The sequence below is a fragment of the Gorilla gorilla genome, chromosome 2 (genome assembly GCF_029281585.2).
Source record: "Gorilla gorilla gorilla isolate KB3781 chromosome 2, NHGRI_mGorGor1-v2.1_pri, whole genome shotgun sequence".
Classification (NCBI taxonomy): domain Eukaryota; kingdom Metazoa; phylum Chordata; class Mammalia; order Primates; family Hominidae; genus Gorilla; species Gorilla gorilla.
Window position 1 is genome coordinate 64832438 of NC_086017.1, and position 19316 is coordinate 64851753.

The following is a 19316-nucleotide window of genomic DNA, read 5'->3' on the forward strand; positions in this document are numbered from 1 at the left end:
GGAGTGACTCTTTCAGGGAGCCCTGATGCTCTACCCTGTAGGGCCTTGCAGCTTGCCCTTGGCTCTGAGGGGTAGCCTTAGCCTTACTCTCTTCCTGACAACCTGGCAGGGGCTGGCTGGGGAGTACTGTGGAGGGGAGCTGTAAAGAGGCACACAGAGGAGGACACATGAACTCATTTCCCACCCTCGTCTTAGATACCAATTACTGGTTGTCACAACAATTTTGAGGCCTCTCCTCTGAAGTCAGTTTTCAGCCAGCCCCTGCCTATCTTTGGTGAAACCGGAGATACGTGTTCCAAGCCCAGCACTCACTCCCGCCTGCCAGTGCATCTGATCAGAATTCAGCCCAGACCCTGTTTTGCACCCTGCACCCTGGCCTGTCAGGCATTTGGAAGATGAGATTTATTTGAAATGCAGTCAACTACCATCAGACTCAAAATCAGCTTCCTTCAGGCATTCTCTGAAATGTTCTCCAATGCCGGGAAGAACAGCTTTTGTCTGGCCACGTGGCCCACATCACAGTAGGTCCCCAACAGCTGATTTACTAAAGCCATCCCCCGCCTTGGCTGTGCGTGAGAATCATCTGGGACACTTTTAAAACATACCCAAGCCAGCCACATGGCTCACACCTGTAATCCCAGCACTTTGGGAGGTTGAGGCAGGCAGGTCACTTGAGCCCACGAGTTAGAGATCAGCCTGGCTAACATGGTGAAACTTCATCTCTACAGAAAATACAAAAATTAGCCAGGTGTGGTAGTGCACACCTGTAATCCCAGCTACTCGGGAGGCTGAGGCATGAGAATCACTTGAACCCGGGAAGCAGAGGTTGCAGTGAGCTGAGATCACACCACTGCACTCCAGCCTGGACAACAGAGTGAGATTCTGTCTCAAACAAACAAACAAACGATTCGCATAGGTGTTACTCTTCTATATTTCTCTCTAACTGCTGACTATAATATCACTTGAAAGTTTTTTTTAAAAAGCAAGCATTTACCTATGGGTCGTCTGTGTACTCAGCATCTTGCTGGAGGCGGGGGTCCAGCAGGGAGCAAGAACAGGTCCTCATTCTTGGGAAGATTGTGGTCCAGAGAACGAAGGACACCTAAGGCAGAGCAGAATGAGCGTGGGCACCGACATGGTGCGTTTCAGAGGCTTTTCACATTCTGCATGTTGCAGCCGTGCACTGCTCTAGTCTTTATCCTAGAGTCTGAAATTCTAAGTGCAAACACAGATGGCAAATCTCTCCCAATGTACACACCCAGTTAACCTTTACTCTCAGGGCTTGCTTCAACAATTTCTTTAGGAAGTAGAAATGCCCTTGATAGTTATCAGGGTAACAACAGCCCAAGACCTTTATGAATCTCCAAGTTCCTGAAGCCAGCACACAATGATTACCCAAATAGGAGGTCCAGTATAGTGGCACGCAAAATTTTTAGAGTATTTAAGTGATTTTTTTTCTTACAATTGTGTATTTCTTTTGATGGGTGTTCCAACATTATTTAGGTTGAATTACTGTAGGTCTTTAAGCAAAAGAAAGAAATGTGGAAGGAAAATAAGAGTATTGGTGGTATGCAAATATGGTAAAAATTGGGAGGTTGTGTGCAACAGACTACAGTTTGCAAAACTGCACTGGGGTAAATGACGTGCTCCAGGGAATTCAGTATTCCCTGTAGTCTCATTCTTCTGAACGCCTCTCAAGTTTTCCCACCATCTGAGGAGCATTTTGCCCTTACCATTTTACTTCCTGAGATGGTTTCAAGTCTTTCAAGTGGTTTGGGCTTCATGGAGAAAAATAAGGTGAACTTCCTCATGTTATAGTTTTGAGGTTCCACTAAATTTCACTTCCCAAAGTTTCAAGTCACATTCTTAACCTCTTCTCTTTTTGGCTGTTTCTGTCACTAGAACTAGCATTCACAGTTGCTTTAGGAAGCTTTTCACAGACAAAGAAAAAATTACATAATTTTACCAGAGTTCCATGGGAGAGAAGAACCTTGAGATGTGGACTCTAGGAGGCCAGTTAAACTAAGACACATTATAGTAAAGTGACTCACTTCTGAATTCTAGCCTCATGACAAGTGCTTTTCAAATGCTACGTCTCAAAAACACATGCAGAGTACACATTTTAGACATGCAAGTTCAGACAGTAATAGCTGATACAGGAACTGATGCAATAGTGATCTTTTGAATTTTTTTTTTCTTTCCTCTTCTCAGCTTGTGTTGGGGTGGGGGTAGGGGCAGTGGTGCAAGCATATGAATTTTAGAAATGCCGAAGTAACATGTCTCCAAAGAGCCATCTGCACTGTGCTGTTTGTTTTGTATCGAGAGTTCTGTGAGTGCAGGTAAACTTGAGAATTCTTGACCTGAAAGATAAAATGTTTTAGTTGTATGCTTCACTGTACATTTTATTTTATATGCTTATATTAGCTTCTTGCCATGACGGATAAGTTTCAACCATAATCTTAAATAATTGTGTAAAGGGATCACTAATGCCTTGTTTTATTTATAATTTGTCCCAGCTGTAGGCATTCAGATGAAACTTGAATTTTTCCAAAGGAAGTTCTGGACTGCCAGCAGACAGGTAAGTTATAATCAGCATCTTGAAGCATTAGCGACACTGTTATTATACAGGTGTTCACATTTGGGTACCTGGAGCCTGAAAGTGCCAGATTTCCGATGAATGTTTGTAAAATCAACTGCCGGCTGCTCAGATTACCTTTCATTTCACTGCAAAATAAAGGGCTGTCAGCATGTTAGACACCACATGCTGAGCAAAGCAGGGAATTTGCTCCTAGGAACAGTTTTAATTGTGGGATCAAGATAGTGACCTTCCAAAGGAGTTTTTCTTTTAAGTATTGGGGCCTTTTGTGAGATTTTCATACTGACTTTCTCCTAATCCTGTGGTCGTGCCTGGTTACTTACTTGTGAATCTCATTATCAAAATCTAGAAACCCTTTACGTAACTAGTTTCTCCAAAACATGTATCTGACTTCTTTGTTCACAGGGTCTACCTTGGAGAATCTGGGAACATTGTTTTCTTTTCGCTATGCTCTCTGTACTAAGTAATCTCAGTGGTATTTGTTGAGTAATTTGGTAGAAAGGGCCACTGATAAGTTGCTTCCATCTGACCAAGAATAAATGTTAGAATGGTGTATCATCCTTTAAATTAAGATACTTTAGGAAGCTATAAACTAAGGAGATGGACAGGGGTTTTTTAAAGTCATTGAGAATTAATGAATTTTAAATTAATTACATAATTGTATTTTTAGTTACCAAAAGATTTGAGATCTTAAAAAGATATCATTACTGTTTAATGACAACATAAAGTAGATTTTTTTTTTTTTTTTTTTTTTTTTTTTTTTTTTGAGATAGTCTTGCTCTGTCGCCCAGGCTGGAGTGCAGTGGTGCGATCTCGGCTCACTGCACCCTCCACCTCCCTGGTTTAAGTGATTCTCCTGCCTCAGCCTCCTGAGTAGCTGGGATTACAGGCGCCTGCCACCACACTAGGGTCATTTTTGTATGTTTTAGTAGAGATGGGATTTCGCCATGTGGCCAGGCTGGTCTCGAACTCCTGACCTCAAGTGATCTGCCCTCGTTGGCCTCCCAAAGTGCAGGGATTACAGGTGTGAGCCACTGTGCCTGCCCCCCCTGCTCAGTTGTTTCATAGATCTTTTATTTTACATTACTACTTGGAATTGATACTGATTCCAGAGATAGTAGACAAGACACATCATGGAGCATTCCTTTTCAATGAAATTGGGTATTTGAATTCTAGCCCATGACTTCGATAGCTTGTCCTTAAGTAGCTCAGTGGCAGCCACAGCAGGCACTGGGATGCCCAAGTAACATAGTAACACATTTCCCTCCACTTTTTGCCTTCACAGTGTGCTTCCCTGGATGGCAAATGCTCCATCAGCTGTGATGATGAGGTAAGACGGCCTCCTGGTCCTGTTTCTACCCCTGTGGAGAGAAGGTGACAGATGGTGGTGCTTTATGACTGAGGGAATGCCCTTATAAACAAGGCCAGGTTGACGCATTGTACTGGGCCAATCTAAAAAAAAAAAATCATTTGCTTTATTTGCTTTGTTTCTTTTTTTTTTTGTTCCCCACCTCCCATCAGTTTATGACAGCTGGAAATGTGCTTTAAATGTCTCACGGATAGCACTATTGGAATTTTGACATTTTGTAGGAAATAATACAAACTCCTAACTCCTACTGTTTGAAGCTCACATTACAATTCTCAAACCTTTTTCTACATGCCTTAATCTCTTTCCATCCTTGTAACAACCGGTGAAATAGGTAGGACTTGTTGACCCATCTTGCAGATAAGAAAAACTGAGGATCACAGAAATTAAGTGATTCAGCTAATTTCATGTAATAAGCAAACAAAAAATCTAGGAGTTAAAAACTTTGAAACTCAAAATGTTTCTTTGTAGCATACTGCTTCTCTCCTACAAATCTTTTCTTTTTTCTTTTCTTTCTTTCTCCTCTTCTGTTCTCTCTCTCTCTCTGTCTCCCTCCTCTCCTCCCCTCCCCTCCCCTCCTCCCCTCCCCTCCCCTCCTCTCCTCCCCTCCGTTCCTCACCCCTCTCCTCCCTTCCCCTCCCCTCCCCTCCCCTCGTCTCCTCTCCTTTCTTCTCCTCTCCTCCCCTCCCTTCCTCACCCCTCTCCTCCCTTCCCCTCCCCTCCCCTTCTCTCCCCTCCTCTCCTATCCTTTCTTCTCCTCTCCTCCCCTCCCCTCCATTCCTCACCCCTCTCCTCCCTTCCCCTCCCCTCCTCTCCTCTCCCCTCCCCTCCTCTCCTCTCCCCTCCCCTCTCTGCTTTCCTCTCCTCTTTTTCTCTCTCTCTGCCTTTTGGGAGGAGGGATTTTAATCCTACACATGCGCAATGGAAGAAGAAACTATGCCACTACCCAAAGTGTTTCCATCTGCCTTATGTTTTTATGCCATGCCATCCCATACCCTCTGCCCCATGTTTTGGAGCAGGCAGAAGCATGGTGGCCTTTTCACTTCTCCTGAGGTAGCCTTTCTCTCTCTGCATCAGTGAAACAGCAGTCAATATGTAAACTAGACCTTAGAAATAGTCACATATTTATATTCCTTCTGCTTATCACAAGGACTTAAGAAATCCTAACCAAACAATTTCAACCCAGAAAACATAGATTAGGAAGTAGATTTCAAAAAGGTGGACAAAGGAGGAACAAGTAAGGAAATATAAAAGGAAGTCCCGGATGAAGTTAAAGCAAAATGCTCGGTCCCAGAGGATCTGGCTGCTGGTTAGAAAATCATAATCATTATATGAGTCACAGTATCAAAAAAAAAAAAAAACAATCAGCAAAGTTTTCTGCAGAAGCCCAAGTTTCTGTGATCATCAGATCAAAACTAATTTCCCCTTAGGAAAGAATACCCTGTGAAGTTGTATGGTCCACACCCTTTTCAGCAAGTTCAGGGATAATTTTTGTAGGATAGTCAAGTGGGCCTCAAGCCTCTCCCATGTTTTTGAGACATTTATTGTCTTATTGGAGTGCTCAGCTCAAGAACAACACAACTCAATAGTTGTAGTGATTAATCAGTGTCTCGAGGCCCTGTGTTAAGCTCTTCACTTGCACAGTGGGTATAATTATGAATCCCAGTTTTACAGTAAGAGGAGTGAGGATGGTTAGTTGGTTAGTTGGCTGATTGTACAGATGGTTGGACGGGTGGCTCACAGCTAGGGCAGTAGCTTGAATAGTTGGTTGGCTCATTGGTTGGTTGGTTAGGTAGTTGGTCAATTGATTGGATAGATGGTTGGATAGTTGGTTAAACAATTTTATAACTAAAGCCAGAGACACTAATCTTCCCAGAACCCACACTGCCTCAGTGCATCCTTGTATAAAAACAAGTGGAAATGGATTTCCACTTAGAGTTGGAAACATCCAATATATGTTCATTCTTCCATGACTGCTTTCACAGGCAGTCTGACATGGTGGTTAAAGGCAAAACTATTTACACTGACTAGCTTCAAGTTGTGACTCTGACAGTAATAAAATGTGTGACCTTGGGCAAGTTTCCAAATCTTTCCATGCCTCAGTTTTCTCAACTATACAATGGGGATAGAAATATCCACCTCACAGAGTAATGGTGAAGAATGAATAGATAAGATATGAACAATGCATGGTATGGCTCCTGGAAATGATAAGCATTCAATAAATGTTGGTTATAAGTTAAAAAAAAAACTCTGAAGATGTTTTCTTCCATGCTGTGGTTTCAGGTTGCTGGATTTGAAACCTCAGACAGCAATGGTATATACACTTTGGGCAAGTGACAATTTCCCCTGGGCATAGTAAGCACAGGCTACGACCTCTTGCTCACTACTAACAATGTTCTTTTAGCAACCGTTGGGATAAACCCCTATTCAAATGTCATTTAAAGGTCCACATGCTTTGAAAATTAAGCCTTGAAGTTGCCCTGATTTCTGAACTTGATCTGATGCTCAAATGTCCTGAGTTTGTGCTTTGAAGCTGTCATCCGTTGTCCTCTTTGACTCTTAAATTTTGGTTCCAGGCAACCAATTGACACTGTTTTAAATAGAAAAGTCAGCCCTGCCTTCTCACCAAGGCCCCTTTCCATTGTTTCAGCAGACTCTTGCCATGTGTCATTCTCTTTTTTGTAACTTTTAATTAGGCATATGAGACCATGTTCCTCCTCTCCCCCAACTGCCCTCGAATGATCAGGTCTCCATTAAAAACAGCTGTGGGGGCTCATTAAGTTCAGTGGTCTGGCTTCTCCATTGCACTTATGACCTGGCCCAACTCCCTCGGGCTTATCAGACACACTTAGCCTTAGATCCACTCCAGCCCCTTTGTCTCCCCCATCAATGTACTCTCTGGGCCTTGGCAGGAGTGCTGTGGCTGGTAGGTGGAGCCAGTGTGCCAGATGTTCTGCCATCTTGTAGAGGTGCATCTTTGGTTGGCCCAGTCAGAACCTGAGCCATGTGACTTGAGGGCCTTGCCATGGGGCTGACTTTTAAGGATCTCCATTTCACCCAGGGTGAATGTTAACTTCCAAGCCATTGAGGCAACAGTTCACACACTCATTTCTTCCTTCAAGACATCTTTACCGAGCCATTCTTAGGCACCTGGTGCCTGGCTGAGCACTGGGCAGTCGATGGGAAGCAAAGTCAGAAAAGGCCCTGCTCTCCTGAAGCTTACCGGTTAGCAGGAGAGATAAACTTATATGATCATCAATTGTGGTAAGTCCTGCAGAGTAAACTGACATGCGGTAGTCAGGGAAGGCTTCTCTGAGGGGGTAACATTTAAGTCAACCAAAGAAGGAGATGATATTGAAGACAATTCCTGAAGCCTGAGAAGAGCTTTGCAAGCAGAGAACACCACTGTAGAGGCACCAAAGTGGCAAAGGGTCATTGTGGTCAAGGAAAACACAGTTAGCATTCAGGACAGAAGGGAGGAACGAGGGCCACGTTCACCTCTGATCTCAGTCTGACCTGCAGGTGCTAGTGTTTCCTCACTGCTTTCAGTCTCTTCTTCCACTCACCTGTGCAATACTTCTCGTCTCCTGATGAGAGTACCAGGAGTTAGCAAAGACGGTGGAAGGTGAGAAGGTGTCTCCTACTGAGGCATTGGAAGAGGTGTGACAGCAGCGAGAGAATCGAAAACTTCATGATCAAAGTCAGCTCTACCCTTTCTTGTTCCAAAGGAATAGAGGCTAATAACCCTTATTAAAAATCTCTAAGACTTTTCGAGGGCTTGTAGGCATTTCCTCTGGCATCAGAAAGACCTGCTTGAATTACGACAGGGCAACGAGAAGGGCTGCTTCCAGGCAGCCAGGCGCCTGCCTGCATGTTGGACCGCCCAGCTCAGCAAGAGGGTAGGTTTGAGGATGATTTGAATAGCAAAGGAGGACAGGGGGGCACAGGTGACCCCTACCAAGTGCATCTTTCCTAGGTGACCCCTCTGCAATAAATTTTTTCAAAAGACTGTTTTGATATGATCGTTAGTTAATGAAAAGCTAGAGCAAATGATGTGAAATAAGTGTCAAGCATATTCCACAATGGAAATATTAGGGATTAGATCATGAGACCTGGAGAAAAGTAGCAAGGAGTGGCACCTTCCTGTCCCTGATGTACAGAGATTCAGGCCCCACCCTCAGATGCAAGAACCTAGTGTGTGTGTGTGTTTCTCTCTCCCTCTCTCGCCACAAATGAAGACAACAGGCAGTACAATACCTGTTTCTAAGTGAGTTGTTTCTCCAATCAAACAAAAGGCATCCTTCCAAACAAAAGGCAAAAAGCAGCAAAGCTCAGCCAGTCAGCCGGGACCTCCTGCTATGAACTATGTAACAACTTCTGTTTCTGAAAAACTGTACAATTGTAGCATTAGGATACTTGTAAAAATGACACATCATAGGTGACCAATAAACATTTGCTGAGCAGATGGAAGCCTGTGTTCTTGGAGGACTTACTATGCACTAGGTACTATGCTCAGTACTTTACATGCACCCTCCCATTTAATCTTCTCAGCAACATTATGAAATAGTTGGTGCTATCTCCATCTTTCAGTTCAGAAAACAGACTCGGAGTGTTAGAAAGACTTTGTTCGAGGTCACACCGATAGCAAATGTCATAGTCTGTGATTCTCAAACTGGTGTCTTAGCCTTTGGGCTAGTACCCGTTCCAGTGTACACAAGGTTAGTACTGCCATTTGTCACTCCCAGGCACCCTGCCCTTCCAATCTGTGACTGCCCAATTCCCATGGCCTGGGTTTGGGCTTTAACTTCAGGTATCTACCTGATCCACCTCTGTGACTAAGAATCAGACTTCTCTGAGTAATACGGAGCCCTCCGAATAGTTGCAGGAAGATGCCTTTTTTAAAACATCAACTTCCCTCTGTGCTCTCCACCCTGCCCTTTATTGCTGCATTTTTAAAAACAACCTCATCCCCAGATGTTTTGCCAAAGGTAGTTGTGGAGTAGGTGCTTATAAGTGTCTGTCTGAACTCCTAATTTCTTCAAGCTCTTCAACTTGTTAGTGCACCCTTGGGGCAGGGTGACAGATAGACATCTTCTAAGATGTTGGGCTTAATTTGGGAGGAAAGGGTAGCACAAGCGAGGGGAAGCTGAGAAAATAGTTCCCATTTCCTTTTATTGGACAGGCCATATGGAGAAGGGTATTGAATATTATTTATTGTAAAGTGATATGGAAAAAACAGTTGATCAGACTGGACTCTAGCTAATTCTGTCCTAATTTATCCATAAACCCAGCACTCTGACCCCGTAACTCCAGTGGGCTCACTCCACTGCACTCTACTTCTCAATAATAATTTAATCCAAGTGGTCACTGACAGGGAGGTCTGTTTAGAAAGTCATCTTGTCACTCAATTTGCCTTTTAATGTTTACAGTTAGACAAAGTAACAGCAGTGTCTATAAAGAAACTGTGGCTGGGCACGATGGCTCACACCTGTAATCCCAGCACTTTGGGAGGCCAAGGCAGGCAGATCACTTGAGGTCAGGAGTTTGAGAGCAGCCTGGTCAACATGGTGAAATCCCGTCTTTACTAAAAATACAAAAATCAGCTAGGCATTGGGGTGTGCACCTGTAGTCTCAGCTACTCAGGAGGCTGAAGCAGGAGAATCACCTGAACCTGGGAGGCAGAGGTTGCAGTGAGCTAACATCACGTGCCACTGCACTCCAGCCTGGGCAACAGAGTGAGACTCCATCTAAAAAAAAAAAAAAAATGCAGTGGCACCTTTCAGATTCAGTGACCAAGGTCTACATCAATGACACAGCACCCTGCCTTGGACTTGTAATTTTCCTCAGTGATTTGTAAATCCCAATGTTGACAGTACCTGTTTCTTGCTTAATGTGGTGCACAAGTCTTTTTATACTCAGTGTGACCTTGAAATTCAAAGTTAGCCATAAACAAGTATGGTAAGGCATCTTCTCTGCTGCCAAATTTCTGTCCTGGAATCTTAATATAAGAGGGAAAAGTTGATTTAAATAGTGTTAAATAGAAGCATGGTATAAGAAATAAATACCAACTGGTACTCAGTGTAGAAGAAATAAATGCTGTTCCCCAGCCCATGCACGGGAAACGTGCCTACTTTGCTGGGGAATATGTGAGGCCCAGGCCAGGCACAGTGGCTCAAGCCTGTAATCCCAGCATTTTGGGAGGCCAAGGCGGGAGGATCACTTGAGGCCAGGAGTTCAAGACCAGCCTGGGCAACATGGTGAAACCCTGTCTCTATTTTAAAAATACACAAAAATTAGCTGGGTGTGGTAGCATATGCCTGTGATCCCAGCTACTCAGGAGGTTGAGGCAGGAGAATCTCTTGAACCTGGGAGGCAGAGGTTGCAGTGAGCTAAGATTACGCCACCGCACTCCAGCCTGGGCAACAGAGTGAGACTTGGTCTCCAAAAAAAAAAAAAAAAAACAAACAAAAAACGTGGCCCCCTTTGGTGGAAATGGAAGCTTAGGCATGTTGTTCTTCAGGATCCCTGGCCAGTTCTCCGCCTTGTTCCTCTTCCCATCATTGTTTGCTAGGATGTAGAGCAATCTTACCAAAATGAGTGGTTCATTGAGTATATTTTTAGACTCTAGCCTATAATGGACATATTTTTTTCTTCCATAGATTATTCTGTAGCAAGTTGTGGAGATGGATAGAAAAAATCCCCCTAAACTATGTCTTGGTTCAGATATTAGCTCAAGAATTGCTATGCCCAGGGAGTCTAGGAACCTATAATTGGGGTTGATACCACTTGACCAAACTGACCCAGACGTCAGTCACTTTTATTGTTTTTACTTGCTTTCAGCCACAATAATAACACCCCAGACACTTGGTACATTGATTTTTCTGCCATTTGTTGTGGTTTCCTTTGGTAGCAGGTGTCAGACAAGATCTGTCTTAGATATCCATAGAGATTAGATATAAATATAGGTATAGATATAGATACACACACACACACACACACACACACATACATTATATAAAGGGATTGCTTTTTTCAAACAAGGAAAGCCTTCCATGAGCAGGCAAAATCCCTAGACCCTAACTGTGTCCTGCTGTCTTTTAGAAAGTAAGGGTGGGGGTCAGCCAGTAGAAGGAGTGTGGGCTTTGGAGTCCCATAGCAATGGACTCAAGTCTCACTTGTGTGTGTGTGACCTTGGAGAAGACAACATCTCACAACAGTCCCCAGAGTGTGATGTTCCCCTTCCTGTTGTGGGGTGGGGGGAGGGGGGAGGGATAGCATTGGGAGATATACCTAATGCTAGATGACCAGTTAGTGGGTGCAGCGCACCAGCATGTCACATGTATACATATGTAACTAACCTGCACATTGTGCACATGTACCCTAAAACTTAAAGTATAATAACAATAATTTAAAAAAAGACAACATCTCAGTTTTCTCTTCTTTCCAAGAGAAAAATTCCCTGCTTGATGCTGTGAAAAGTGAGGTTTTCATGAGTCGATGTCCTCCTGTAGCTGCCATCCTCCTTATTCTTCTTCTTACATTCTTATTGTTACTATTATTAGCGACAGTCATGTTTTATGAAAAACTTCTTTGTGTGATAGTTTTCATCTGGTATTCTCCCAAGGAGGCCACTCCCCTATTTTTGCAGCTTGGTTTTCCAAGTTCTGAGTTAAAGCAGTGTTTGCCCCTGCTCCAGAGCTCTCAGCTCTGTTCCTTCCACACCAGAAGTGGGAGTGGGAGGGAGCAGGGCAGACGCCTGAGAAGTGAGTCTTCTGATCTCCCTTCTACTGGTGCTGGCTGTTATAAGGAGCATTATAAGGAGGGCCTCATTCTAAGAAGAAAGGTCAGAAAAAGAACCAAATGTTTACAGCAAATAATAAAAAGTTATTTTGAATATTTTTCTCTAAATAAAGTGGAAAGTATGAAACTGTGTTTATTTTTTAAATAAATTTAGGTTATATTTGCAATTGTACTCTAATTTTCAACAAATGGGGTTTAGGGGCCAGGAGTTTAGTGTTTCTGATAAGATGATAAAATAGCACAATATGAAATCCTTCACTTTATATTTTGATTTTTCTCAGAATGACCACAAAAAGGGTAAAATATAGTAAAGAATTTGATCAATTTTCCTAGGTACTTTTCTTAGTCCTTTGCTGTTGAAATTATTCTCTTTGGAAGTACAGCTCATGTTTTATTTGTAGCAAGTATTTTTTCATCTTTCTGCCTCTGACAGATTCTAATGTGCCAGTGGCTTCCTGTGTGATTGGAGCTGTTTAACGTTACTTTCATGGACTTCATGAAATCTTGCCTCTTTGTCAAGATTTTCAATTGACTTTATAATCTATTTGCCTTGTACCTGTATTGCATTGCTCAATATTTACAGTATTAGGCAAACAGAAAGATATTGACCAAAGATGTAGGTCTAATAGCAAGAGTACTAATTAGTTAGAGATGTTGGAGTAGGGACTAAGTTTTAATTAGGAGTAGAGGTTATGATGATTTGTGGCCTTATATGCAGCTGTGGGGATTTGAATATTGACAGTATCTGAATATGGAGGCCACTTCTGTACTCAACATGTATTTACTGACTCATCAGAGGTTAGCCGCCCCTTGCTTCAATGTCTGTATCTGCAGAATGAGCATCATGATGTCACCTGAAAGGGATCCCAATCCAGACCCCAAGAGAGGGTTCTTGGACCTCACACAAGAAAGAATTCATGGAAAGTCCACAGAGTAAACTGAAAACAAGTTTATTAAGAACATAAAGGAATAAAAGAATGGCTGTTCCATAGGCAGAGCAGCCTCGAGGGCTGCTGGTTGCCCATTTTTATCGTTATTTCTTGATGATATGCTAAACAATGGGTGGATTATTCATGCCTCTCCTTTTTAGACCGTATAGGGTATCTTCCTGACATTGCCATGGCATTTGTAAACTGTCATGGCACTGGTGGGAGTGTAGCAGTGAGGATGATCAGCGTTTACTCTCATCACCATCTTGGTTTTGGTGGTTTTAGCCAGCTTCTTTACTGCATCCTGTTTATCAGCAAGATCTTTATGACCTGTATCTTGTGCTGACCTCCTAACTCATCCTGTGACACAGAATGCCTTAGCCGTCTGGGAATGCAGCCCAATAGGTCTCAGCCTCATTTTACCCAGCCCCTATTCAAGATGGAGTTGCTCTGGTTCAAACACCTCTAACATTTCCCCCCTCCCTTTTATAAGAAAACCCTTAATCCTAAGGGTTGCAGAGGGATAAAGATGCATCTTCTGTAACTTCTTCATGCTGATAGGGGCAATGCCATTCCTGCCTAACTATTGGGTCTCTTGCATTCGGGGTAGAGAGGAGCTCAGTCAGAAAGCACTGGTATGGCAAGGGCCATTCATAACTCCGAGTTCTGACAAAAGATGATATCTAGAAGATTAAAAAGTGCTCAGTGTAAGAAAACATTTAGTAAGCTTGTCCAGCATTTCTACACAAAGAGTACAATAGCAATGTATTCCAAAACAGTAAAACAAAATAAGTAAAATTATCCCAATTAAACTAAATAAGGCGTTCCATCAACTGGGCAACTGTTGGAACCAAGCTGATATGAGGTTGCTAGCTGATTCCAGTACATGCCCAGAATCAGAATATTGATCCAGATTTTTACATTACCCATCCCTCTTGTTTCTTCTGAGCAGCAGTCAAGAGATCACTGGTTGGTTCACAGGAATAAACAGGGTTGGCCTAAATTACAGAAAAAAACTTAAAATCAACTGATGAGATTAGAACTTAATAACAGGGTATACCACAGTTCTTGAAACATAATTGTTCTCTCTTTAGTTTCCCATTTTTGCTGGAGACAAATCATAGTAAGACTAATTTGCTTTATTATACTTGGCCTGATTATTTGTATACAGTGCAGCAAGAATAATTATTTTTCACATAGGCTTTTAAATTTGTCTTTGATGAAATTTTGTTCCATAGAGGGAATCTCAGATAAGACTTTTTTTTAAAGCCAAGCCTAGCCATGGGTTTGTACCCCAGATATCTATGAGTTGAGTAAATTCTTCTCCTCTTGAGGTCCCAACATAACTTGGGGCTCCTGGGCCTTTCGGAAGGTGACATTCTTTACTTACCACAGGTCAGGAACCCTGTACAGGAACTGTGTAGACAAGGTATGAGGCTAGTTTTTTTCAAGGGGCTCTTCTTGGCTCTCTAAGTCAAGTTTGATTCCTTAAAGGCAAACACACCATTCCAGTCAAAGCCTTGGTAAAATAACCAGTTTCTCCAGTTGTATCCTATTACAATAGAAAACAGATTCTTACTGCATTTATGCAAATAACTATATTGCCATAAGTTAAGATACTCTCAAATAGTTTCCAAATTCTGGAGGAACCAGATAGAGAGAAACAAATATTCTCTAAATTTTTTCGCAGAATTATAGTTTACTGAATTGTTAAAAGCTGTAAATAGCTCAAAAGAAAAATTTTCTTGGCCCTGGAAAACAAAAAGGATCAGCAATGTTTTAAGCAAAAAAGTAAAAGAAAAAATATTACTTCAGTTTTTTATTAGTTCAGTTCATGCAGTTGACTCCTATTCTGCTTGAACACAACTCCTGTTCTGTCATGAACATTTCAGCTCTGTGTGAGAGTCCTGAAAGTTTCTTCCTCTATTCTAATGTCACAATCTCCAACATTATCAGAAATCTGCATTCAATAGCACCTGTCAGAGTTCTATAGTTGATTATAAACCATCTCTTGAAGAAGATGTTAAAACAAGACAACAGTTGTGTGTGGATGATAAAAAGTCTTAGGACAGCCACTATTAAAGCCACAATTGATAAAGAAATTTGGTTACTTCTGTGGCATCCAAATCTTACATAACAATTATAACTATTAATAACATACAGTAAGCCATGTTAGAATTATAGGACTTCTTATAATTTTGGAACACATACCAATAACACAACTGTATAAATATATCCCAAAGAAAGCCAAACACTATTTCACATTTGATAATGCTTCCTGTTATGATTTTTATACCAAATAAGCCAAGTTTTACCTTTGCATTAGTGTACTATTAATGTTAAATCCAATTCTTAATAAAACCTTATAGACAAATGTATTCAGTCTTAATCAGTTTGACCATGAGGTAAGATTTTCATAAACCTTGTATAACCCTTTACATTTTTTTTGTGAAAGAGCAGATCAGTGTTCTAAGAAAAACCTGTTGTGCTTTTATTCCAGTGTTTAATTTACAGAAAAACTGAATACTACCTCTTTAACTTCAGTCAATGTCCACACACAGAATTTCTTTTACCATTAATTGTTTACAAACCTTCCACAAGTCATTCAAACTTTTAGCTTTATCCTAACTTAAAACAATCCTTTAACCCTTTAATCTAGGCATAAAAAAATCCACCTTCCAAAATATATTCTACTTTTCTTACACACCTTGAGTGTAGAACTGTTTCCTTGGTGGTCTCAAATACTTGTTACAGTGTTAACTCTTAGCAACTTTTACTTTTGGTAAAAACCTTGGTAAGTAAGGGATTTTAATTATGTACTAGGTGCCGAGCCTAGGACACCATAAGGTCTGACTGTTTCCAGCATAACTAGAGGGCATGACTCTCCATATGTCCCCAGGCCTTACCTAGAATCTAATGCTGCAAAATAGGTAAGCTGAACAATTTTCAAAAATCAAAGAAGCAGTTTATGACCTTAAAATATTTAGCAAAGCTAATATCTGACTTGCATAATTTAGACCAAATGTTTACATTTTTGAAGATATTTTTATTTTATCAATAATCTTTAAAACTATCTTTATTTCCCAAAGATTACTAAAGTCACCTGAACTAAAAGACATTACACTTTTTACTTTTCTGACAATATTTGATTTAAGCACCTATTATTTTTAAGCCAATGAATCAAAGCTCTTTTATATTACACATACAACACATATAAATACACAGACAGGCAGAAGATAAAAGACTCATTCCCTAAACCAGGAATTGAACCCTGAACCCATGCTGCCATTGTGAAAAGAGAAAGCACAGTCACATGGTTACAAGGTCAAGTTTCCAAGGACATACGAGACAATAGGGAAATGTCATCCAGTTTTTTTTTCTTTTTTCAGGGATGTGCAGCAAAGTTTTTAACTGACCAGTTTGCTGCGCCTTCTTGAACAGTAGGCTTATGGGAGTCCTAGGCTCGCACTCTATCCTAGAGTACCCCTCTTTTATGACAGAACAATACAGAAAGACACACACAGCACACCAGATTCACTACAGTTTAAGACTAGCCTCACAAATCCTTTTTCCCATTTATCAAAACTTTGCAGAGGATTTTTTACCTAACAGAGGATAAATCCTTTACAGATAATTTTTACCTAAACAGTGATTTTTACCATTCATTCAACCCACTGGGAGCGAGGGGGAGAGAAAGAAAGAGAGGAAAAAAGAGAGAGAGAAAGGGGGGCATGGGGAGAGAGAGAAAAAGAGGCTAGAAGTCTGACTGGTAAGAAATGTTTACCCTTTTATTGGCATCCCAGGCTTCTGGGTTCCCTTTCCCTGAGCAGCCGTAGTGACCGGGCTGGCTGGACCACAGCCCTGGGAGCCAAGCCGCAACACAAAGCAAAATGATTTTCCATTCTGGCCAGAGCAAAATACGTGTGACAAAACACAGACATTAGCCCCTTTGCTTAGCGCCCAGTATCAAACTGGCAAGGCTCATACTTGCCCCCCATTGGGTCCCATCATTGTTAATCCAACCTCTGACCAGGAGTTTCAACTTGTTGCCTCTGGGCAAGATGGTGGCCCTGGGTAACAGAAAAGATAAGAAAGGTAAAGGAGAGAGAGCAAAGCATTGCCTGTGGCAGGGTGGGGAAAGTAAAGAGCTCAGGGAGGCCAGAGAAAGACCCGCCTATTGCAGCGAAACTGAAAAGTTCAGGTGGCCACTTGTCGGTAGTGAAGGGATGTTTTCTGGCAGTCCCATCAGCTCTCAAGTTTCCCTTTTTCGGGGGAGGAAAAAGCTCCCCATGTCCTGTGGTCCTGTACATGCCTTATCCTGTCACCCATAGCCCTTAGCAACAAGTGCAAGACAGATTAATCCAAAGAGAATAGTAGTTAACATTCCATAGTGCCAAACCCGTTCTTAGCTGAGAGGGACTTTACTGAGAGGAGCCTCTAACCCCCTAAATCCTAGGAATGACTCTAACCTTCCTAAGTTGAGCCTTGAACCCAAGTTTGATCAAGTGTCTTTGCCTTTCATTAATAGGAGCCTTTAGCCCACTCTGCCTTAGGAGAGACTCTAACTCCCCTAAGTTGGGCCTCTAACCCAGTCCCATCCTTTACCCAGGTAGATGCACCCCACTTACCCAAAGTCAGTCAACTGGTGCATGCAGATGATTTTCCTTTGGGTCGGGGGTCTCTTCAGTATCATCCATCTGGGATTCACCAGAAAGATGTTACTGGAAACGGGTCCTGATCCAGACCCCAAGAGAGGGTTCTTGGATCTCATGTAAGAAGGAATTCAGGGCAAGTTTATAAAGTGAAAACAAGTTTATTAGGAAAGTAAAGGGATCAAGAATGGCTACACTGTAGGCAGAGCATCCTTGAGGGCTGCTGGTTGCCCATTTTTATGTTTTTTTTTTTTAAATTGTAGGCTAAACAAGGGGTGGATGATTCATGCCTCCCCTTTTTAGACCAATAGGGTAACTTCTTGACATTGCCGTGAAATTTGTATACTGTCATGGCACTGGTGGGAGTATAGCAGTGAAGACGACCAGAGGTCACACTCGTCGCCACTTTGGTTTTGGTGGGTTTTAGCCGGCTTCTTTACTGCAACCTGTTGTATCAGCAAGGTCTTTATGACTTGTATCTTATGCCGACCTCCTATCTCTTCCTGTGACTTAGAATGCCTTAACTTTCTGGGAATGCAGCCCAACAGGTCTTAGCCTCATTTTCTCCAGCCTCTAAAGATGGAATTGCTCTGGTTCAAATGCTTCTGACAATGACATTCAGATCAGCAAGGATACAGAGTTGTCTGTTATGACCCAATGTAGACTAGATTAAAACTCATTGTAGTACTAGTATAATCTAAGACATTGCTGTCCAGAAGAACTTTCCACAATGATATAAATGTCCAAAAGTGTAGTCACTAACCAGAGGTAGCTGTGGAACCCTTGAAATGTGACTTGTGCAACTAAGGAACTGAATTTTTAGTTGCATTAATTTTAATTAAGTTGAAATTAAATTTAAATTTACATAAGGCTGGTGGCTACCATATTAGAAACACAGTTCTATGAGATTGCTTCCATGATGCTATCGCCTGACAATGGAGAAAGCTTATCAAGACTCCCTCCAGGACCAAGGTAGTGTCCCTGAGGCCAAGAGCTTCTTCAAATAGCAAAGCTGGAACAGGTTACTCAAGTAATTCATCTGATCCCTTTGTATAACCAGGAGAAGCTCTGCTGTTCACCAGAGCAGCCAACTCTTTTATAAGAGGTGCTAGCAGGGCTTTTAATTTTCTGTTGATTCTGCACAGTCACTGTCTAGTAATAAAGGACGGACCATTCTGACCAACTCACTGCTGCCCTTTTGTGCCTAACCAAAACCACCCCTGTGGATAGGCAAATGTCCCAGAAAACATCAGCCCCGTGGTGGCCTGGAGCTAGGCGGAATTTAGCTCAGAGTAAAGATATGTTACAAATTAAATGTTGCAGTTGGTATGTAAAGCTGTAATAAATAGAAACTGAGTTACATCAAGGACGGAATTAAACCTTAAGTTTAAACTCCACAGCACTGTAATTAAAACTTAGCCTGTAGCAAATCATTCACTTGAGATTAAAGTAGTGTGGGGGAAGCAGAGGTTTGGGCTTACCTTGCTTTCTACAATTTATAAGTCTGAGCTACCAAAAGCTAACGGCCCTGCCCCCAAATCCAGCTCCCAATTAAAAACACAGTTTGAAAACCTTTAGGAGGCCTGAGGGGCCCCTTTAACAGAAGTCTGCCCCTTCCCCCCTGCCTCAGTCTATGAACAAATTAAAAAATATTACCTGGTCCCCTGATGGTCCTCTGAGCTGACACGGTGTTTTCATTAATACATCATTAGAGTAATGACATTGTGCTGGCGTTTTGCTTTCAAAACAGCCTGCACTTCAACCGCCAATACAGGCTTGGGGGCTTCTGAGCACTTTGTTCCTGGGAAATATTATTCAGGTCATATAAAGAAAAAAAAAAAAGGAAGACAAACTGTAATTCATCATTTTTTAATGCAATTTTATTCCAATCTGGATGATTCAAGACTTATTCAGTCTTTTATTTTTGTTAGTTTTGCAAAGTAAACACCGGGGTTATCTTAACCATGGCCTTA

The 19316-nt window shown here is 41.9% G+C and overlaps 1 protein-coding gene across 3 annotated transcripts in view; it reads left to right on the plus strand.

Moving 5' to 3' along the window:
* Positions 1–19316, plus strand: part of CACNA2D3 (calcium voltage-gated channel auxiliary subunit alpha2delta 3) — a 939729-nt gene that overhangs the window by 836493 nt on the left and 83920 nt on the right. For all 3 annotated transcript variants that reach the window (XM_031009416.3, XM_031009417.3, XM_055383540.2), the window contains 2 exons: positions 2517–2578; positions 3882–3926. In XM_031009416.3, the coding sequence (XP_030865276.1) occupies positions 2517–2578; positions 3882–3926 (107 nt within the window). The remainder of the gene's footprint in view (positions 1–2516; positions 2579–3881; positions 3927–19316) is intronic.